This window comes from Ahaetulla prasina, chromosome 1 (assembly GCF_028640845.1).
Source record: "Ahaetulla prasina isolate Xishuangbanna chromosome 1, ASM2864084v1, whole genome shotgun sequence".
Taxonomy (NCBI): domain Eukaryota; kingdom Metazoa; phylum Chordata; class Lepidosauria; order Squamata; family Colubridae; genus Ahaetulla; species Ahaetulla prasina.
Genome location: NC_080539.1, coordinates 322,698,146 through 322,720,060, shown reverse-complemented (window position 1 = coordinate 322,720,060; position 21,915 = coordinate 322,698,146). Strand labels below are relative to the sequence as shown.

Here is a 21,915-nt window from a genome sequence, read left to right as displayed (position 1 = left end):
GATGACAGTTGCATGATACCCATTGCCTTCTAATCTTGATTCAGAGGATCTTAAACTCAAATCTATGATTGAGGGAGGGCAGATCTCAGAAAAAAATGAATGCCAAGTACTGAGAAAAAAACTGGGATGTGTTTCTACGTCTAGTGATAATAAGAACATAGATACAAAAAGGAATAGATCAGTGTAGATAACCCAAGGAATCCATTGTGTCTGTATAATGCACATAAAATGGGGAGCAAACAGAAAATACTACAAGTTTAACACAGGAATGACAATATTTCATTAACAATATTTCATTAACATTACTGAAATTTGGGTTGAAAAAATAGATTAATTAAGAATACTCCAGACAAAAAAAGAGCTATTAAATGTGGAAAAAATGCACATGTGTTGAGATCCAAGAATCTGAGCATTCAAGAACATTTGATTAAGAATATAAAAAAGGATTGGTTTTGTTTTTCATTTGAACTTAAATTTGTTATGTAAGTTAAAATGAACAAAAGTGAATTGTATTGCTTAAATTGGCTTTCAATACTAGGAGTGTCAAGAAGTATTTTAAATATTGTGTGCACATTTTAATCTGGCCTCACAAATGTGGTATGATGCTGAACTAGCAGATGAAGTATATCATCAAGTTGTATTTTCCAAGTAATAAAATTTTGAGAAACTCAATACTGGAATGTCAAATTATGTTTCAGTATAAAGTGCAAACCAAAATATGTAGAAATGAGTTGGGTGGGTCAGCTCTTACTTACTTAGCTAACTGTTATAAAAAGCCTATAAATAATTAATGCTTGAATCTTCTCAAAATAATAATTGCATATTCCCTGGGGTTTGACTAGTACAAATTCAACTATTGAATAAAAATCTGATAAATTATCTATGGCTTCCAGATAATTTGCAGAGTTGACTTACCATTTATATTAATGTACTTCTTATATTTTTAGGATTTTGTTCCTCTGTACCAAGATTTTGAAAACTTCTACACAAGGAATCTTTACATGCGCATTAGAGATAGCTGGAACAGACCAATCTGCAGTGTTCCAGGAGCAAAAATGGATATGTTGGAACGGGTTTCTCATGATTACAATTGGACATTCAAGTGAGTAAAAAGTTTTCAAAAGTTTATAAGTAGCTAATCTTTAGAGGACTTGAACAGTTGAACAGTAAGTTTTAGAGGTAGGCTATACCCTCAGTTCAACTTTAGAATTGCTGCTGAATTTGATGATACAATTTGCCCTTTCTTATGTTTCCTAGGGTCTCCTAGGAAGAGGCCTAGGAATAAGAGTCGTACCTATTGGGCAGCACAGACTCTAAACAAGAATCATACCTCATGGGGCAATACATTTCATTTCTAAGCTTCCTTCAGATGGGGAAGGGATCTTTAGCAGGTGCTTTTCAGTTTTGGACAAATATAGAAGTCATGCTTGGTCTCCTTGACTTATCATAAGGTCATTATCCTATGAGTGGAAACCAACATTTTAAATGGGCTTGAAAACCTCATTTTTTTTGGTAGTTATGTATTAATGAGTTTTCCTAACAAGTAGTAAACAGAGAAAAAGAAAAGAAAGAAATCAAGGAAAAAACAAAAAAAAAGTAAGAAAAAGAAGTTAAGAAAAATGGAAAATAAAAAGGTATAAAGTGACTATCAATATTCTTCACAGCAATTATAAATACAAATATTTTAACCTCTCTCTAAAATTATATTACTTTTCCTTCTATAATTTATCCTAATTGTAAAAAAACATTCATTTTTCTCATTTTTATACAAAAAGTCCATAAGACTGCTTCAAGTCAGCAATAAATATAGATAATGATTTTCTTCCAATCAAAGAAAGTAATTTCTTGATTTCAGCAAAATCTGTCAACTTCACCAACCATTCCTCCATAATGGGTGGTGCAAAACGTTTCCATCTTGGTGCATACAATGATCTGTTGTGATGATATATTAAAATAATCTTCCCTGGCTTTTTCTAACTGCTTGTCTATTAATCCTGAAAGGCAAAAATTCTGGCTTCAATAGAATATTTATCTTTAAAATCCTTTGTATCTAAGTATGTATTTGGATTTATGACATGGATTTATGACATATTATCATGACAAGCATGATAATAATGAGAGTAATCTGGAACTTGAGCAAATCCACTAGTTTTCTAATAGATCTTCTGCCCTTGCAATTATTTATTTGTGCTATACAATCTTTGATAGGAAAAATACAATAGGAATTAATACTTTGTTTTTTAATGAAAGATCTCCGATTTCTATTTGGAGTTGCAAATGATTTCTAGGTGGAATGGCATATCATATTTTTTTCAGATTGGCCTATGTTTAAGTAAGAGGTACAGCAAATAAAAAGTTCTAGATGTGGTAAGTAAGAGACTGGCACTTGGGATCAGGAATAATTGTTTTATGATTTGGTGTTACAGTTAACATGCTTTTAGACTGCTTTAATATGCTTCTATTAAATATACTTTTAGCACTGTCCTTATAACAGCATACACTGACTTTTAGCTGCACTTCCTTTAACTTGATGGGGGATATCCTGCATGAGGTAGTGACAAATAAATGATAAACCAAAATCCTTATGAACAGAAACATTTTGAAATTAATACAAAGAGATACCAAACTATTTTAAAATTGCTGATTGATCTGATTTAATTCATAAGAGAGCTTTCAATTTTCAATGTGCACATTGGCATTGTAGTCATTTGCTTAAAGCCATATATTAGAAATGATAAAAAGCTATAATTAAAAATGCTTAATCGAATTGTGAAAAAGAGCAGAATTGCATATTTTGTCTTTGCTATTTTAGCCTGGTCCTTAGTAGGTTTTGGACAAAAGATACTGAAGATTTTAACTAGTTAGCTTTTATTAGTAATGCCAATTGCTTTCTTTCCACTTCATATTATGTTATAAATTTGAAGCTCTTTGTTTTAAAAAGTAGTTTTCAGCATAGCATGGAGTCACTGCTTTTAGTAAATTGTTAAAGAACTAAAAACTCAGTGCATTATGTCTCCAAGTCCTTTATTTCTAAATGCATTATCTACATTGAAGCCATTACTGGTATTTAATATATTTGATACTATTGATGCTCTCTATATAAATGTTTGTGTTTTTAATTAAAATGTAGGTATACAGGAAAGATAACAAAAGATGTAATTAACATGGGATCCTACAACTATCTTGGATTTGCAGAAAACACTGGTGTTTGCAAAGATGCAGTAGCTAAAGTTCTCTCACAATATGGATGTGGGGTTTGCAGTACTAGGCAAGAGATGGGTAAGTTCATAGAAGAAGCTTCTTCACCCAGACTTCGCAAAATGTATTGTTGTATGTGCTTTTTAATTCTTAATTAGAATTATTCTAATAATTCCAATATTTTTTTTATTTTTACCATAAAAGAAAACCTCTTGGATATATGTGGTATTTTACCTTACTTTTTTCATATTTACAGGAAACCTGGATAAACACGAGGAACTAGAAAGTTTAATAGCCAGATTTCTTGGTGTGGAATCAGTTTTGGCATATGGGATGGGATTTGCCACAAACTCAATGAATATTCCTGCTTTGGTTGGCAAGGTATGGCTTCAGGAGAAGGGACTGATCCGATCCTGTCTTTGCCCATCTTTGTCTAAATAAGTTGTTTAGAGCCTTATAGATCATAGTAATATAGATCAAAATATATAACTGAATAAATACTTAAATATGTGTTTGATAAAAGAGAAGAATGAAAAATCCAGCATTTAATGCAATTGTATTCAACAAATACAATTTGTTAACAAATATAGTTTCTTAGAGGAAAAAATAAATTAGTATAGAACTTATGCCACTGTGATTTTAAAGAAGCAGCTTTTCAATATTTCAGGCTGTATTGAGTCATGAAGATATAAATGAGTTTTAAATAATTAAAGTTATTATTCATTGACTTAATTTTAAAAAATGATCATTACCTAGTATCTGTTGGTAATCACATAAACATTCTGTCATAGAAAGTATCTGAATAAAATTTTATTCTAAATAAAAGTCCAGAATGTGCTCAATCTTTCTTAGTTTTGTTGTTCTCCCATTATAGCTTTCAAATATAACCAATATTATTTAATATCTCAAGTTGCTGAGAAGTGATGATAGCAGAAAAGACAACAGAACATTCATATAAAAAATTCAGTAGCAATATCCAGACACTATGCCAATATTTACATTCCGAAACCATTACACCAGTGCTGGTTTTTAACTTTTAATACATCACAGGTTCTTCTTAACTTGGTATATTCTTCTTTGTCTTTCAAATAACATTAAATAAATTGAGAAATATATAAAAAATAAAATATGAATTGATTTTGAAATTTTTCTTTTTATGAAAACATTCTGTCTGCAAAGCTATAAGATTACCGTATATACTCGAATATAAGCCGATCCGAGTATAAGCCGAGGTCCCCAATTTTACCCCAAAAAACTGGGGTAAACTGGGGACTCGAGTATAAGCCGAGGGTGGGAAATGAGGCAGCTACCGGTCGGGGAAACCCTCCCTCCCTCAGCCGAGAAGGCTGGCGGCTCCCCCGCCCCGCCCTCTCACTGCACCGGCAGGGCTTTTTGCCAAGTTTGCACCATCCGGTATAATGTGAAAAAAAGAAGAAGAAAAAAAACTCGAGTATAAGCCGTATATACTCGAGTATAAGCCGAGGGGACGTTTTTCAGCACAAAAAACGTGCTGAAAAACTCGGCTTATACTCGAGTATATACGGTAAGTGATCTAATCACTGCACTATTTTTGCCTTCTTATTATCATAAACTGTAAATCAAGACGAATAACCTTTTTTCTTTTTTTTTAATGCTGCTTACCTACCTTTGCATAAATATATTCAGTCCTGTGAAAATGAACTAAATTAAAAAACCACCAGGGAATAATATTTGCAGTTACATTACACACAGTTCTGAGTAACTGTGGTTAGAAAATACAGATCTGGTTATCTGTGCAAAGGTTTTCATGTTTTTGCAGTTTGGAACATATGGTTCTTTTTTGGAGAAGGATTTTTAGAGTATTGGGGGGGGGGCTGTCGTAAGTGTGTGTGTTTAATATGCGTGCTCAAAAGAGTAGTTGTTGGTTGTGCAGGCATAAGATATTTTTTTCAAAGTATTCACAATTTCATGTGGGTAGTTGTTAAGCAAGAAAGAAATCCTTTGAGTAATAAGGGCCATTTATATTCTGTTGTTTGGAATATATGAATTTGATTACATTATAGAAAAAACTTTGTTGTTGCTTCTAAGCTTTAGGCTTCAGGTTAGATAGAAAAAGATTCTGAACAACCACACAGCTTTATCTATATCTTTCTGAACTATTTCTTTTGCCTCATGCCCAGGGTTGTCTAATATTGAGTGATGAGTTGAATCATGCATCATTGGTCCTAGGAGCAAGACTATCAGGAGCAACAATTCGGATCTTTAAACACAATAGTGAGTATTTGGGAGGAGATTGGGTTATTTTTCAAATATATGTTCTACCAAATATACCTGGTCACTCTTAAAAGATTGGAAGGATTATTTTTTTTTATTTTGCAGTATTTATAACTTGTCCAATCATAATAGAATCTTAACTATATATTGCAAAATGAAAACCAGCAATTAAAACAATCAGTAAATAATAAAAAAATAAGAATAACAAAAACCTATACATCATAGCTATCCATATAACTAAAATAATTTAATTTGATTTCATTTTAATTTTGAGGATGGACTGCATACTGAAAAAGAACTTCCTTGGCCTTTTTACAAAATGCTAGCGGACACAGTGCCATCTTAGGTTTTTTTTTTGGGGGGGGGATATACCATAAAATGCTACTGAGAAAGCTTACCATCTGCTGTCTGTCTCATGTTTCTTATGAAGAGTGGAGGTCTGCAGCAAGCTTCTCTTGATGTCCAGACCAGACACCATAATCAATTCTGGCAGGGCATTATTTGATATATTGCAACATTATATCATAATAGTTTTTATGGGAATGACTAGCATCATAACTATTGGGGCCAGAAATATATTGATAACTAACTGATGCAGTAATTTCAAAATAGGTGTTACCCTAAGAGGGTTGCTATATCAATAACTACTGGGTGTCATCCAGTATGTTTACATCCACAGTCAATAGTTCTTTGATGTTTCCACAAGCATTCTTCAAAGATTATCTATAAATGTATTACAAACCAATAAAACATTGTACATCCTTTTCTTATCCCCTGTTCACTGTTAAACCTCTTATAAAATACTTAATCCAGACATTATCTGTCAGGTGTAAAGCCGTGCTAGGAAAAAGCAAGAATCAGGCTTGGCTTCTTCCAGTTTTGTTTCTTCTTTATTGTGTCTCTCCCAACTCAGTTTTGATAAATAAAAAGTAAGTTTATGATCAGAAGTGCTATTTATTACATAGAAAATTCATATTGTAATTTATTAAATTACACCATTATGAGTAGAATACAGTTAAAAGAAAATTTAAAAATAATGGAATATCATAGCATATAAGTGTCCAAATAATGGATTGTGAAATAAAAAACAAAGCCCATGAGCACATTAAATTATATTATATTAAAATATTTTAAATAATCAATCTTCACACTAGAAATATAGGCATTTGAACCATTCTCAAGCTATAAGTCACATTTTGAATTTATGTGCCACCTTTTTACTTCCCCTTTGGCAATCCATCCATTTTGTCTGTAACATAAATTCAACCTGTCGTAATTGCCCTTGAATTTTACTTGTAACTTGGTTTCTTCCATTACTTTCTATTTTACAGTTCTAAAGTCATATCTAACAGTCATACTGCTGTTCAGTAGTTTTCCTGATCTCTTGCCCTGGACAATCAGTATTGCTGTATGCAGTAAATCAATACTGAGACATCATGATACTATCTATCATCCTATGTTTATGTTGAGTTTCATTTCCCATGTTACTATGACTCATCCTGTACAGATCCTTTTTGAACTTTTCACAGTACCTTTCATTTTTACCATCTGAATGTTGACATAGAGATCTGATTCTTTACCTTTTGTTGTTGTTGTTGTTAGTTGCGAAGTCGTGTCCGACCCATCGCGATCCCATGGACAACATTCCTCCAGGCCTTCCTGTCCTCTACCATCCTCTGGAGTCCATTTAAACTCATGCCTACTGCTTCAGTGACTCCATTCAGCCACCTCGTTCTCTGTCATCCCTTTCTTCTTTTGCCCTCAATCTTTCCCAGCATTAGGCTCTTCTCCAGTGAGTCCTTCTTTCTCATTAGGTGGCCAAAGTATTTCAGTTTCATCTTCAGAATCTGACCTTCTAAAGAGTAGTCAGGGTTGATCTCCTCTAGAACTGACTTGTTTGTCTTGCAGTCCAAGGGACTCGCAGGAGTCTTCTCCAGCACCAGAGTTCAAAGGCCTCAATTCTTTGGCGCTCAGCCTTTCTTATGATCCAACATTCACAGCCATACATTGCAACTGGGAAAACCGTAGCTTTGACTGTACGCACTTTTGTTGGCAGGGTGATGTCTCTGCTTTTTAGTACGCTGTCTAGATTTGCCATAGCTTTCCTCCCCAGGAGCAAGCGTCTTTTAATTTCTTGGCTGCAGCCCCCATCTGTGGTGATCTTGGAGCCCAGGAAAATAAAATCTGTCACTACCTCCATTTCTTCACCATCTATCTGCCAGGAATTGAAAGGGACGGATGCCATGATTTTAGTTTTCTCAATGTTGAGTTTCAAGCCAATTTTTGCACTCTCCTCCTTCACCTGCATCAAGAGACTCTTTAGTTCCTCTTCGCTTTCTGCCATTAGAGTGGTATCATCTGCATATCTGAGGTTGTTGATATTTCTTCTGGCAATCTTAATTCCAATTTTTGATTCATCTAGCCCCGCCTTTCTCATGATGTGTTCTGCATATAAGTTAAATAAGTTAAAGAGGCAGGGTCCTTGCTGGACTCCTTTCCCAATTTTGAACCAATCAGTGGTTCCGTGTCCAGTTCTCACTGTGGCTTCTTGATCCGCATACAGGTTTCTCAAGAGACAAATAAGATGGTCTGGTACTCCCATCTCTGTAAGAACTTGCCACAATTTGTTGTGATCCACACAATCAAAGGCTTTAGCATAGTCAATGAAGCAGAAGTAGATGTTTTTCTGGAACTCCCTAGCTTTCTCCATGATCCAGCGCATGTTGGCAATTTGATCTCTAGTTCCTCTGTCACTACAAAATCCTGCCTGTACTTCTGATAGTTCTCGATCCACATATTGCTGGAGCCTAGCTTGTAGTATTTTAAGCATAACCTTACTAGCATGTGAAATGAGTGCAATGGTGCGATAGTTTGAACATTCTTTGGCATTGCCTTTCTTTGGAATTGGAATGTAAACTGACCTTTTCCAATCCTGTGGCCATTGTTGAGTTTTCCAAATTTGCTGGCAAATTGGGTGTAGCACTTTTACTGCGTCGTCTTTTAAGATTTTGAATAGCTCAGCTGGAATACTGTCTCCTCCACTAGCTTTGTTGTTGCTCAGATTTCCTAAGGCCCATTTGACTTCACATTCTAGGATGTCTGGCTCAAGGTTAGTGACCACCCCATCGTGGTTATCAGGGATGTTAAGCTCATTCTTGTATAGTTCTTCTGTGTAATTTTGCCACCTCTTCTTAATCTCTTCTGCCTCTGTTAGGTCCCTGCCATTTTGGTCCTTTATCATGCCCATCTTTGCATGAAACATTCCCTTCATATCTCCAATTTTCTTGAATAGATCTCTGGTCCTCCCTATTCTATTGTTTTCTTCTATTTCTTTGCACTATTCATTTAAGAATGCATTCTTATCTCTTCTAGCTATTCTCTGGAATTCTGCATTCAACTGGGTGTATCTTTCTCTTTCTCCCTTGCCTTTCACTTCTATTCTTTCCTCAGCTATTTGCAAAGCTTCCTCAGACAGCCATTTTGCTTTCTTGCATTTCTTTTTCTTTGGAATGGTTTTAGTTGCTACCCTCTTGTACAATGTTGCGAACCTCCGTCCATAGTTCTTCAGGCACTCTGTCTATCAGATTTAATTCTTTAAATCTATTTGTCACCTCTACTGTATATTCATCTACTGTATATTCATCTTTACCTTTAATTCTAGTTAATTTATAAAGTGATTTAAGAAGTCATGGTATTGTTAGACAATTTTTCTGCCTAATCCCATTTTTGGCTAATCAGAAATATATTTAGCTTTCCCAGTGTATTCATGAATTCACCTCACATTAGTTGCTTCTAATGTTTTTCCCTCTTGCATCAATTTAGACATTGCTCTACTATATACATATCTGATTCAGTTTCCTCATAACACAAAATGTTGAAATGTTTAATTTTATTTGGATGTATATAAATACCATAAATATAGATATGATTTTATTTTTGGCTGTCATTGTTCCTTTAATCCATATAAGAAAATACGGTTTTCTGAGATACCAGTTGATCTAAACCAGTATTCCCCAACCTTTATGGTTTGGCAGTGGGGGGAGAGAGGGGAACTGGCCCATGCAAGCGGCAAGCCACCACACGTGCGTGTGTGTGCTGGCTTGCCGCTCACGCAAGTCAGGCTGCACACATGTGTGCTGAATGGCCGCTTGCGCAAGTCGAGCTGCTTACGTGTGTACCAGCCTGCTGCTTACGCATATCAAGCTGGTCATGTGTGTACCGACCCGCTGCTCACACAAGTTGAGCTTTGCATCTGTGAGTCAACCAGCCTCTTGTGCAGCCTGGTTCTAAACAGGCCACGGCTCAGTGGTGGGCCACAGCCCGGGTGTTGGGGACCTCTGATCTAAATATATACTGCAATTGTGCTTTTTATTTCTGTTTCTGCTTTTAGTCCTTTTCTGAAGTAGATTTATAACTGTGCTCTTTGTGTATAGATATGCAAAGCCTGGAGAAGCTACTGAAAGATGCCATTGTATATGGGCAACCTCGTACACACAGGCCATGGAAAAAAATTCTCATCATTGTTGAAGGCATATACAGGTAGCCTACACCACCATTCCATTGATGTTCACCATATTCACTTGGTTGTTTCTGATTTAAGTCAAAATGTAACCAAAAAATCTATAGGATTTTCACTACTTGATATTGGCAGTTCTCTTTAATGTAGCAGTAATAAGTGTGCATGCCCCAAGTAGTACTCATACCAGTAAATCTACTTTTACTTTTAAGCTCTGCAGCAATGAAGCAGGGATGAAATCTAAAAATTTTCCCTACCGGTTCTGTGGGTGTGGTTTGGTGGTCAGATGACTGGGTGGGCATGGCCAATAACAATAAATAATAAAAATAATAAAGTATATAAAACAATAAGTGGTACCAAAAACCATCTTTCACACTTTACACACACACAACACAACACAACTGACACACACACACACACACACACACAAAATGCCACATACAGCTTTGTGAGATTTTGTGTGTTTGTGTAGTTAGAGTGAAACACTACAGAAACACACCAAATCTCAGAAAGCTGCACAAATATTTTATTATTTTATTTTATTTTATTTATATTTTTTAGATCAGGGGTCTCCAACCTTAGTAACTTTAAGGTTTGTGGACTTCAATTCCCAGAATTCCTCAGCCAGCAAAGCCAGCAGCATTAGTTGCTTGCTGAGGAAATAGATTAGCTAGCAACTGATTCTGCCTGGTGCTGAAAGTGAAACTGCTCCTTTCGGGAAAGCCATGCGGTCGATCAGTAATCAGGTAAGTGCCTTAGAATCTCTTAAAAGGAAGTTTTCTACTTGTAGAAAACATGTTTTTTAAGGTTCTGCTGATGAGGAACTCAGGTGAGATCACCAGAGGAGCCTTTAAAAAATTTTTTTTTTAAAGTTTAAAGGCTCTGCCGATCTCAGCTGAGTGGTGGGATCTTCAAAGGCTTTTTTTTATTTTTAAAGGCATGTTTTCGGTTGAAGAAAAATTGCTTTTAAAAGTAAAAAAAACCCTCTGCTGATGGTGTGGCTCAGCAGAGGCAGGGGGCGGGGCCAGGGATTTTTGCCACCGGTTCTCCGAACCAGCAGCCGGTCCAGCAGCCGGTCCGAACCGGGAGCATTTCACCCCTGCAATGGAGTCTGTTTTATGTGCAGACACATGGACATTTTGGGGAGTCCTGGTGAAATGAATGAATGCTTCAGTAGTTTCAACAGAAGCTGGTTCTAAAGCTTTATTACAAATCTAATCACATTTTTTCTACAAACCAAAAAATATGCTGGTTTTGTTGCATTTAAAATATTAAGTAACCATTTTTAAAATGACGGTATTAAAAGTCCTTGTCATGATTTATAAATCACCTGACAATCTGATTTTTAAATATCTGTTACATGAAAAGGTTTACTAAGTTCCCTGTCTACCTATAAACCTAATGTATATGGGTGTAAAACAGCCTCCCAACTTTTGGAAATAGATAACCCCCCTCAAAATTTGAACCCTGGATTTTGGTCACTTTCCCTGTTGAGGCCTATGACTCTGTGCTCGATTGCTATGTGTAAAACCTTCTGCCATTTTTTTCATATAGAAACAGAAAGGTATGCTATGTATAAATGTGTCTACTGCAATGATTATTAGAAAATATTAGATGAACCATTTTTAATGATGATTTTGGCATTATTAGGAGATTCCCAATTTGATTTCTGCTTTTTTGTAACAGCATGGAGGGCTCCATAGTCCGACTGCCTGAAGTAATTGCTCTTAAGAAAAAATACAAATCTTACCTCTACGTGGATGAAGCTCATAGTATAGGAGCACTGGGTCCCAATGGCCGGGGTATAGTTGAGTATTTTGGAATTAACCCTGAGGATGTGGATATTATGATGGGGACATTCTCTAAGAGCTTTGGAGCTGCTGGAGGATACGTTGGAGGTAAAAAGGTAAAAAATAGTTATTGAGAATTTGGATAATTGTAAAAGGGGAGGCTTCTGTAATATTAGCAATTTACTGATTTCAGAATGTCGAAGCTGGCCATTAGAATCTCAAGTAAAAAAAACTTGTTTTTAAAAAGCTGTGCACAAGTCTTTCTTGAAAGTCACAAGAAAGAATCCGATAAGTGGCTTTGTACTGTGCTGTTTTTCTTTCTACTCTTCTCACAGAGTGTTCCTGTGAAAAATACATAGCCCAACAAATATTTATTTACTACCAGCATTTAACAATTTTAAAGCTACAACATTAGTGACTGTACTCTGTTCTAGGTGCTAGATATCTTGTTCCAAAAATGAAATATCAATATAGTAAAATATAGCGATTCAAAGCTTATTTTATTTTTTTGTTTTAATAAAAGTGTCTCCTCTTATATGTATCATGATAGTAGTATTACCTATTCATTTTTAATGCTATATACTGTAATACAGTATAGTGAAATAAAGCCCTAGTACAACTTTCAAATTGTTTGAAAACAAGGCCTTGTCTTTTTTTTTTTTTAACTTGAATTGATATCCCGCCCTTCTCCGAAGACTCAGGGCGGCTTACATTGTGTAAGGCAATAGTCTCATTCATTTGTATATTATATACAAAGTCAACTTGTATTGCCCCCCCAACAATCTGGGTCCTCATTTTACCTACCTTATAAAGGATGGAAGGCTGAGTCAACCTTGGGCCTGGTGGGACTCAAGCCTGCAGTAATTGTAATTGCAGGCAGCTGTGTGTTAATAACAGGCTGCATTAGCCTGTTGAGCCACTTCCCAGCCCATATATATATAAAAACGAAATACCACTCACACATCATCACAAAATCTCCAGAACCGTAAAGCCTGCAAACTTGAAATTTGCCAAGTATGTTCCTCTTGCCTTCTAGGTGCTCACTAAGAAAGGATTTTTCAAAATGACCATCAGACCATTAGTATTTCCTATATTATTATTAACATGCTCTGATGCTAAGAAGTTCTAGTCCCCCTTCGCACCTGAAAAGAAATCTGTTCCAAATGCAAAACATAAGCAGAAAAGAGGAGCTTCAGTTTCACAGCAGCAAGCAGGGGATAGGATAGGGGAGGATTCTGTGGGGCAAGGCTGAGGGAGAGAAGGGGATAGGATAGGGAGGCTTCTGTGGGGCAAGGCTGAGGGGGATAGGATAGGAGATGTTTCTGTGGGGCAAGGCTGAGGGAGTGAAGGGATAGGATAGGATAGGATAGGATAGGATAGGATAGGCTTCTGTGGGGCAAAGCTGAGGGAGAGAAGGGGAGAGGAGATGCCAATCGTAACTACTCATTAATTTTCAAATTGTAAGTGTACATAAAAGAAAAGATACCTTCATCGAGGTTCTTAAGTATTTAAACTATTTCGGTACACTTTGGTTTTCTCCTATCCTCATTTCACAATTGGCTTGTCATATTTTCAATTTTATGTGCTTTGGTTAACCTTTTTTATGGTTAACCAAAGACTGTGGCAAGTCATCTCAGCAGCCCTTTCATACCTGTTCTTTTATATTTTTTTATATTTTAAAAAATCTTAAATTGCTACAGCATAGTCTGTTTTCAACAGTCTGAAATTTCTAGAAATTATATTCAGCTAAATGTGCTTTGAACAAAATCCTGTTGAAAGCACTATATAACAAATTTAAGATACTTCAATATGCCTAATTTATATTAATGCCATATAGTAGAAACTATGATAGAATTCAGCAAAGGTCTTGGTGGTGGCATTCTTTGGATGGAGACCTGTCACGATTAATCACAGAAAATGCAGAAATTGATCTATCTACTAAGAACTCAAGTTCAAAAATCTTGGAAATATTCCTCGTGTTTTTTTCTCCTTTTGAATATATCTTGAAAATTGTTGAGATGACTTTGTACTAAGGTAGTCACCAGAAAGAAATTAATTTTGAATTATCCCTCACCTTCTTTTAGCATAAAGTTTTAAAATAATAAATACTGCAAATCCAAAAATGCTATATATCAAATATATAATAATCTATTTTGTTAAAGTTAAAAATTAACTGTCTTGTAATTTTAAAACTATTAATCCATTTCTTACATAGAATTCATTCCTAAAACTATTTGGCTAACTGCAGTGATGGGTGTATTTTCATAGAACCTTGGTTAACACCATCAACTAAGTGAATTCTCTTTTCACACACTACTTCTTTTCAGTTCCAAGATACTATTTCAATAAACCAGTTCTAATTTACTTATTATGGAGAATATATCTTCTAATAGTTTCCTATATTTGCTTTACCAGGAACTCATCGATTATCTTCGTGTCTACTCACACAGTACAGTGTATGCCACTTCATTTTCCCCTCCAGTTCTTCAACAAATCATTGCATCAATGAAGTGTATTATGGGTGAAGATGGCACAACACTTGGTGAGAGTCAGTCATTGCAGTATTTTTGTTGTTGTTGCTTTTTGGGTTGTTGGATTTTTTTTGTATCTGTACATAAGGAAATATACTTTCTACCTTTGGCACAAATAAGGGAACAACTTTTTCCAGAAGCATGAAGAAAAGAATAGGTCTATATAAAGCATTTGAAAGAGGCACTTCACAAAGAATAATAACATAAACTGCTCAGGAGACTGTTCCCTGTTGCCTTTGCATCTATCTCTGTGCACAGCAACTTCATTCTCCTGGCTGCAATATTATCCTGTGAGCAACTAAAATGCAGCTTGCAAAGCAATTTTATGAGTCTTGCAAAGGAAGCTGCTTTAAAGCTTCCAAGAGTGGTGCTTCATTTGTACTAATACGTTTTGCGAAAGCACCTTTCAAATTCTTTGCTAATCCCTAGAAATAATTCATTAAACATAATGAATCCACCTTCTAACAATTGTACTATAGAAATAAATAAACTATGTAGATCTTTCAGAACACATACAAAATATCTTTTGAAATTGTTAAGGTAACCATATCTTTTTAAGGCTTATATACCAGTATGAAAAGCTAATCCCAGTTGTCTTCACATGCTCTGTGAACAGGATACACATGTGTGAAAACACGATTAGAGACAGTTTTTGATGCCGCCATATATGAAAAAGACTTAGTTGCTTTAACAATTGAAAAAGAGGTGTTTAATATATACCATTATTAATTTCAAAGCTCTATTTGCAAAGATGTTGCACAACCTTAGTAATCAGTTTGATTGCCTTGAGTATTAATGGAATGTGATACTGAATATTCAAGTCTTTTTAAAATGGATTCTGTGCTGAGATTAGACATGGATTTAAATAAACAAATGCACTTTTTATTGAAAATTTACTAATAGAAACTGAAGTAACTTTGCCAGCTTTCACATGATTTGAGTAGTTCTTCCTACCCAGCTATATTCAGGATGTTAAAAATACTTGATTCATATTAATAGGATTATATGGGATGATGTGTAAAGCATTGGATTTAACACAAGAGGCCTCTAAACTCACAATTTAATTAAAGCTATCCAAATTTTTCTATTGGCCACTAGATGGCAGTATTTACGGAAATTGTTAAAACTGTCTTAATCTTTTATAGAAGAGTGTTTCAGAAAAAGATAAATTTATCCTTTTTATTTCATATAGATATACTTGACACCATTGCCAGGTGAAGACATGGTATCTCTTTTTTATCAAGAGGAAAACTTGATAAAACTTGATATAAGATAAAAACCTTGGTTTAAATGTCATATAAGTACCTTCTTAAATATTTCTGTCACTCTGTAAATGTTCATGATTGAATAGCCATGCTCAAATTTACATGAAAAATATATTATGCACTATAAGCTTGTGATGATTTGTCAATAAACTTAATGGAAGAAATAGACTGTCTTGGTTGACACTATAGTCGTGTGCTTATATGTTTGTATATAAGAAAATTCAATTTGAGTTTTTCAGATTGCCTCTAAAATGTATCTGGAAAGTTGCCATTGATATCTTACCAGAACCTTTAGAACTGCAGCCCCAAAAATGTGGTGAGGTAGTTTGCTTCAGGTGGCTTTGATGATAAAACTGATAAATTTGATGAGGCAGTTTGCTCCAGATGGTTTTTAAAATAGCAGTTGTGGCATTTTGTCAAATAATAAATTTACTTAAATTTACTTAGTCAATAAATTATTTATTTATTTTTGATTTACATATCTGTCCATCTCAAGTACATGACTGCATAGCTCATAAAGTTTAAAAATAAAATATATACAAATATTAAAATAAAACATAGCAGCTTATCATAAATAAACTCCAACATATCAAAATGGGCTCTGTCCCATACCTGGGTCCCAAGGTTCAGACACAGAACCAGGTCTTCAAAGCTTTATGAAAAAGCCAGCTGGGTGTGTATGCTCAGAGGCTACAGGTATTACCCAAAGTAATGGTTGTTAAATAAATCCATCTTCCTCCATTAACTTCGATTGTCAGAAATTGGCTGAAAGGTTACAACAATTGTTAAGTGTCACTGCAAGGACCAGTTGTAAGTCACTTTTTGCGGTGCCATTGTAACTTTGAACAGTGGCTAAATGAATGGTTGTAAGTTAAGGACTACTTGCATGCTGCACAGTCATCTCTCTCAGAATAATCGAATTGCTGAGATTTTGTAGCACTTAACAATATGTATAAAGAAGGATGAGATATGAAATATGTTAGAATGTGAACATTGAGATGTGTGTATAAAGTTGATTACACTATTCTCAGTACTTGGACTTTCAAATTGCATCTTGCTACACATTGGTTTTGTAATCTTTTTCACACAGTGAATTTCCATATACGATTAAGTAAGTTAGGTAGGCTTCCTATTGTGGGACTAGATAATCGTTGTCTGATCAGAGTTTTGATCAGATCTGTCTGATAAAATTTTTACATTCTTCATGAGGAAAGATTGTGGATAGGCTTCTTGACCATTTTAGAATAGAATAGAATAGAATAGAATAGAATAGAATAGAATAGAATAGAATAGAATAGAATAGAATAGAATAGAATAGAATAGAATTTTTTATTGGCCAAGTGTGATTGGACACACAAGGAATTTGTCTTGGTGCATATGCTCTCAGTGTACATAAAAGAAAAAATACCTTCATCAAGGTACAACATTTACAATACAAATGATGGTCAATATATCAATATAAATTATAAGGATTACCAGCAACAAAGTTACAGTCATACAGTCATAAGTGGAAAGAGATTGGTGATGGGAACGATGAGAAGATTAATAATAGTGCAGATTTAGTAAATAGTTTGACAGTGTTGAGGGAATTATTTGTTTAGTTATTATTAATTGTTTAATTATTTTCTTCATAAGCTACCGTGTTTCCCTGAAAATAGGACATGTCCCGAAAATAAGGCCAAGCCTCATTTTTGGGGTGGGTGTAAATATACACTCTTCCCCGAAAATAAGCCCTAGTGACTGGGTGGGCATGGCCAGCACAGGAGGCAGCCCTTCCCTAGTCACCTCAGGGCTTCTCAACCCCTTAATCAGATCAGCTAGACCACTCAGGCTGCCATTCACAGTTGATTCGCGGGTGCTGCTTCAGCCACTGCCTCCAGCAAGTGTGGGCGTTTTTGCAGCCGATTGCAGCTGCAAAAGAAGCTGGAGGCCAAGCGACACACCCTATATGCCTCGCACCCTCCTTACGTAATGGTGACAGTCACAGCAGGCAATTCCGTCCATGGAACAGCTGCCTCATGGTGTTGTGTCTGCGGGGTCCGAGCCAGGCTTCTGGCAGAGAGTGACTCGGAGAGTGAGGGGGAAGAGCCAACAGGGCTTCCCCCTGCAGAATCTTCCTCTCTGGCTCCGCTCCAGATTCCAGAAGCAGGCCAGGTGGAGGAGGAGGAGCTGACACGGCCTATTTCCCCTGACCCCTCCTTCCCCCTGGCAATGCTCCAAGAGCCAGCTGAGGAGGACCAATCATGGCTAGATGCAAGGCAGCGACACTGAGTGAAGCGTGCACAGCAAGAGAAAGAAAGGGGCCGGCCCAGGGAGTGCTGAGTCACGGAGCCACACCCCACAGGGTATAAAAGTGGGTGGAGCTGCCTTTGGGCTTCGTGATGGACAAAAACTGACTTTTGGAAACTTCGGCTGCTTTATTGCGAGACTCCGGAATTGGCTTTTCGGAGTTCTGTTTACTTCTGAGCTCTGGGTTGCTCCAGCAACAGACCGCAGTAGCATTGAAGTGATAAGGAGGACTTGGCAGGCCATCGCAGGTTCGTTGCCAGAGCTGATATCTGTAGCAAGAATAAATTGCTGGCAAATGCAGTCAGCTTGTGTGTCTTCTGGGGGGTGGGGCAGAACACATGGGTGCCGCTCCGGCCATTTTGCCATGGATTGCGGTCACTTCTGCAGCAGGAGGCCAAGCGATGCGTCCATGTGCCTCGCGCTGGCCTTCCGAAGGGTACTATAGCAGCAGCTATCCACAATTTTTTTACCCTTATTTCATCCTGACCATACTGGGCCATGTGGGTCAAGATGAAATAAGGGTTAAAAAATTGTGGATAGCTGCAAGGCAAGTAAGACATCCATCTCATGTCTCCCCGGCCCTACCTGCCAACCCCCCCCCGTCGACAAAGAGACAACAGGGAAGGGCAGCAGCCAGGCTGCTGTTACGGTATCATTGGGGCACGTGGAGCCGTCTTACCTGTCTTGCAGCTCCGTTGTGTGTTTCGCCATTGTCTGCAGGCAAACACGTAGGGTAAAAAAAACCTCGCAAGTTCAATCTAACTTCTTGAACTTGCGAGAAGTTTGATTTTACCCTACAACGTGTGTGCCTGCAGACAACGGTGAGACATGCAACAGAGCTGCAAGGCAGGTAAGACGTGCGTGTCGCGGCTCCCTGGTGCCTGGTGAGAGGAGGGAGAAGAGACGGCAAGAGGAGCAAGCCCTGTCTCACTCCACGCGTCTTGCTTCTCCCCCGCCCCACATGCCACCCCCCTCAATAAAGAGCCGGGTGCTGTGGAAAACAGAGCCAGGCAGGTGCAGGCTTTGGGTGTCTGGGGCTGCCAGGGGTTGCCTGGCGAAAAGGCAGGAGCGGGGCAGGAGTTTGCAGGTGAGGGGGATGGATGGATGGATGGGAGGCGGTTGAGTGCCAAGAACGCCGGAGAGATTCCCACCTTTGGTTGCCCAGCGAACAGCTGACAAGTGGCTGTGTTGCACTGCTGTGGCAGCAGCCATGAAGTGGCCACACTCACTGCCTCCTGCACCCCTAAAATAATAAGAAACACACACACACCCTTGATAATAAGGCCAAGCTCTTATTTCGGGGTTCAAAAAACTATAAGACAGAGTCTTATTTTCGGGAAAACACGCTAAATGAGCAGTTGGAAGCTTTTTAATCTTGAAATTCATCACTTATTTTCAATGCCTGTAGCATATTGCTAAGCATTTGTAATTATTCCAGAAAAGATCCTTGGCCAAACAGGATGTTCTTAATAGAAGACATATGGAGAGAACACACATGCTTTGGAAAATGGCATTTCCAGCATAGGACAAGAGGCTAATGAAGAGTGAATAGTTGTAATTAGGTGACAGCACATGCAATTTGGAAAGGGGACAGTGGCTTCCTTTCTTTTATTTCTTATTGTTTGTTTCAAGAAATCTTTCAATTCCCATTAGTGTTTCTGTCTAGCACTCATAATGATAATCCCCAGGGATTTGTCTAAAATAATTTATGTAATTTAAGGATACAGTTTCTGACAGTTTTGTATCTTAATTTCACAACTGAACATGAATTGGTTTATATACAGGTGCTATGCTCTTAAAATCTGTTTCCACATTTTTTATAGTTAGCATATTAGATACTGCTCTCCTGTAACTTGTATGTCCCTATTTTCAGAACCCCCACCAACGTGTTTTCTAACATTTAACTTAAAGTAAAATACACATATTTAGACCACCATAGTAAAGCTCTTTTAAGACAAATTTATATGAATGTTCAAATGAACCAAAAAGAACTGAAATATGGAGAAAATACAGTTTCTTTGGAGAAGAGATGTTAATTAAAACTTTGAATGCTGGAGAAGATTAATCATGTTTATACAGGTGGAAGGGAAGTTAAAGAAAAAAGTATGGGGCACATTTTGTGCATAACTTCAGATAGGGATCTAAAAAAGAGGAAAATATTGGTCCAAAGGTATTGCGTAAATTTTTTAAAAAAATCACTGGATTTATTTTCTTTTACCCAATTCATGAACTGAATAATTACTAAATGAATTTAAATGGCAATGTTTAATATTTGCAAAAATTAAATAATGGCAAAAAGCAGTCCGTAGCTCAGCCAGGGTTTCCTATCTAACTATAATTGATTAAACTGTTAGTAAGCTGAAAGAATGTAAATATGATGTGCGGTCATTGCTGCACATTAATCTGCTTGAAGGAATGAACTTTTATTATATAAATTTATAGACCAGATTCATGGCTATGGCTTACTAACCATAGGTTGTAAAATAAACCTTGGACTTGCTAGGTTCATCTATCACCTAAGCTGTGAATCATTGCTTATAAAACACAATGGTTGGATTCACACAGTAGACTAAATATTTTAGTTTTGTACATTGTGTTATCCTAGCCAACATCACTCAAAGAAGTTGAAAGACATTCAACTTCAAAAGGACAGAATTAATAGTTCATGATGTAAGTTCTCATATGTATAGTAGGAATTTATAAACTGCCACAAAGAGATTAATAGTAAATTTTCTGAGAAGCAGATGTGATCATGAAGTGAAATGCCTCATTTTGAGTCAGCCAGTTGAACCATTTAGATTTCTAGTGTTTTCCATTGACTGGTGGCAGTCAATAGATAGGTGGCAGTCTTGTCAACTACCTCTTGTCGACAACTACCTGACCTTAGGACCTTTCGCCACGAACTTAAAACCTATTTATTTCATATAGCTGGACTGGCCTGATTTTAAATTTTAAATTTTAATTGTGGGTTTTAACTTTTGTAATGTTATTTTAAATTTTCGGCATATTTGAATCAGTTTTTTAAGGGTTATTTTAATTATGGTGTATGTTTCTGTCTGTATTTTGTTTGCCTGTTCACCGCCCTGAGTCCTTCGGGAGAAGGGCGGTATACAAATTAAAACATTATTATTATTATTATTATTATTATTATTATTATTATTATTATTATTATTATTATTATTATTATTATTATTATTATTATTATTATTATTATGTGATGAAACTGCCCATGATCCAGTTTTCAATGAAGATTCAATAAACATATCACTTGTTTATGAATCATGTTTGCTACTTCTGAATCAGAGCCCTCCTTTGCTTTCTTTTCCCAACCCAATCCATATTTCATCATAAGCAAATTCATCTGTTACATCATTTAAATCATGGTAGTCGCTGGCTGGGACTGCATAGCAGTGGAAGAATCAGTGGCTTCTCCTTCGCTTTGCCCAGTGAAGTTATTCCCAAGTATTTCTATATTGTTGATCTAGCCCTTCTGCTCTAGTTCACTTTTTTTTAAAGATGCGCTTTAATTAATGCCCAGAGAACTCTACAGCAAATTAAATGGACAGTCTTCAACATCAGTTTTATTTGAAAAAAGTATATGGGCCCAACAGTGGTCCTTCAGTATTTGAAGCAAATAAAATTGCTGTAGGTAGGCATTCAGTGTTTTAAATTGTGTCCATTTGCTCAGAAAAGGACAGACGTAAGCTGGAGATAGACAAAATTATGAGTAATGTTCTTATGTCTAATTGGTGAACGTTTCATGATTTACCATGCCCATTGTAAGAGCAGACTCCCTCACCCCAGACTGTTTTGTAAGAATATCGACAAGGCTATCAAGACTCAAATTGGCTGATTAGTCCTCAGTTTAAAATCTTTTGAATTATTTCATGATATAGTTTTTCTCTTGAATAGACTGGATCCAATTAAAATGCTACAAAAATGCTGAGGTTAAATTCAATTACTTTTCAATCAAGAATCTAAAAACTTGTTAAGTTATAAAATATGTGAATTTTTCTGGATTAATGAATCCAAAAGGTAGTTTAGTTGACAAAGCAAAATTGTGTATACAATTT

The 21,915-nt window shown here is 36.4% G+C and overlaps 1 protein-coding gene across 1 annotated transcript in view; it reads left to right on the top strand.

Moving 5' to 3' along the window:
- The window catches only part of SPTLC2 (serine palmitoyltransferase long chain base subunit 2), a 58,957-nt gene that overhangs the window by 25,877 nt on the left and 11,165 nt on the right, over positions 1–21,915 (top strand). Inside the window, exons 3-9 of the mRNA XM_058162446.1 lie at positions 948–1,102; positions 3,131–3,279; positions 3,455–3,579; positions 5,358–5,451; positions 9,885–9,990; positions 11,654–11,873; positions 14,173–14,299. Coding sequence (XP_058018429.1) covers positions 948–1,102; positions 3,131–3,279; positions 3,455–3,579; positions 5,358–5,451; positions 9,885–9,990; positions 11,654–11,873; positions 14,173–14,299 — 976 coding nt within the window. The remainder of the gene's footprint in view (positions 1–947; positions 1,103–3,130; positions 3,280–3,454; positions 3,580–5,357; positions 5,452–9,884; positions 9,991–11,653; positions 11,874–14,172; positions 14,300–21,915) is intronic.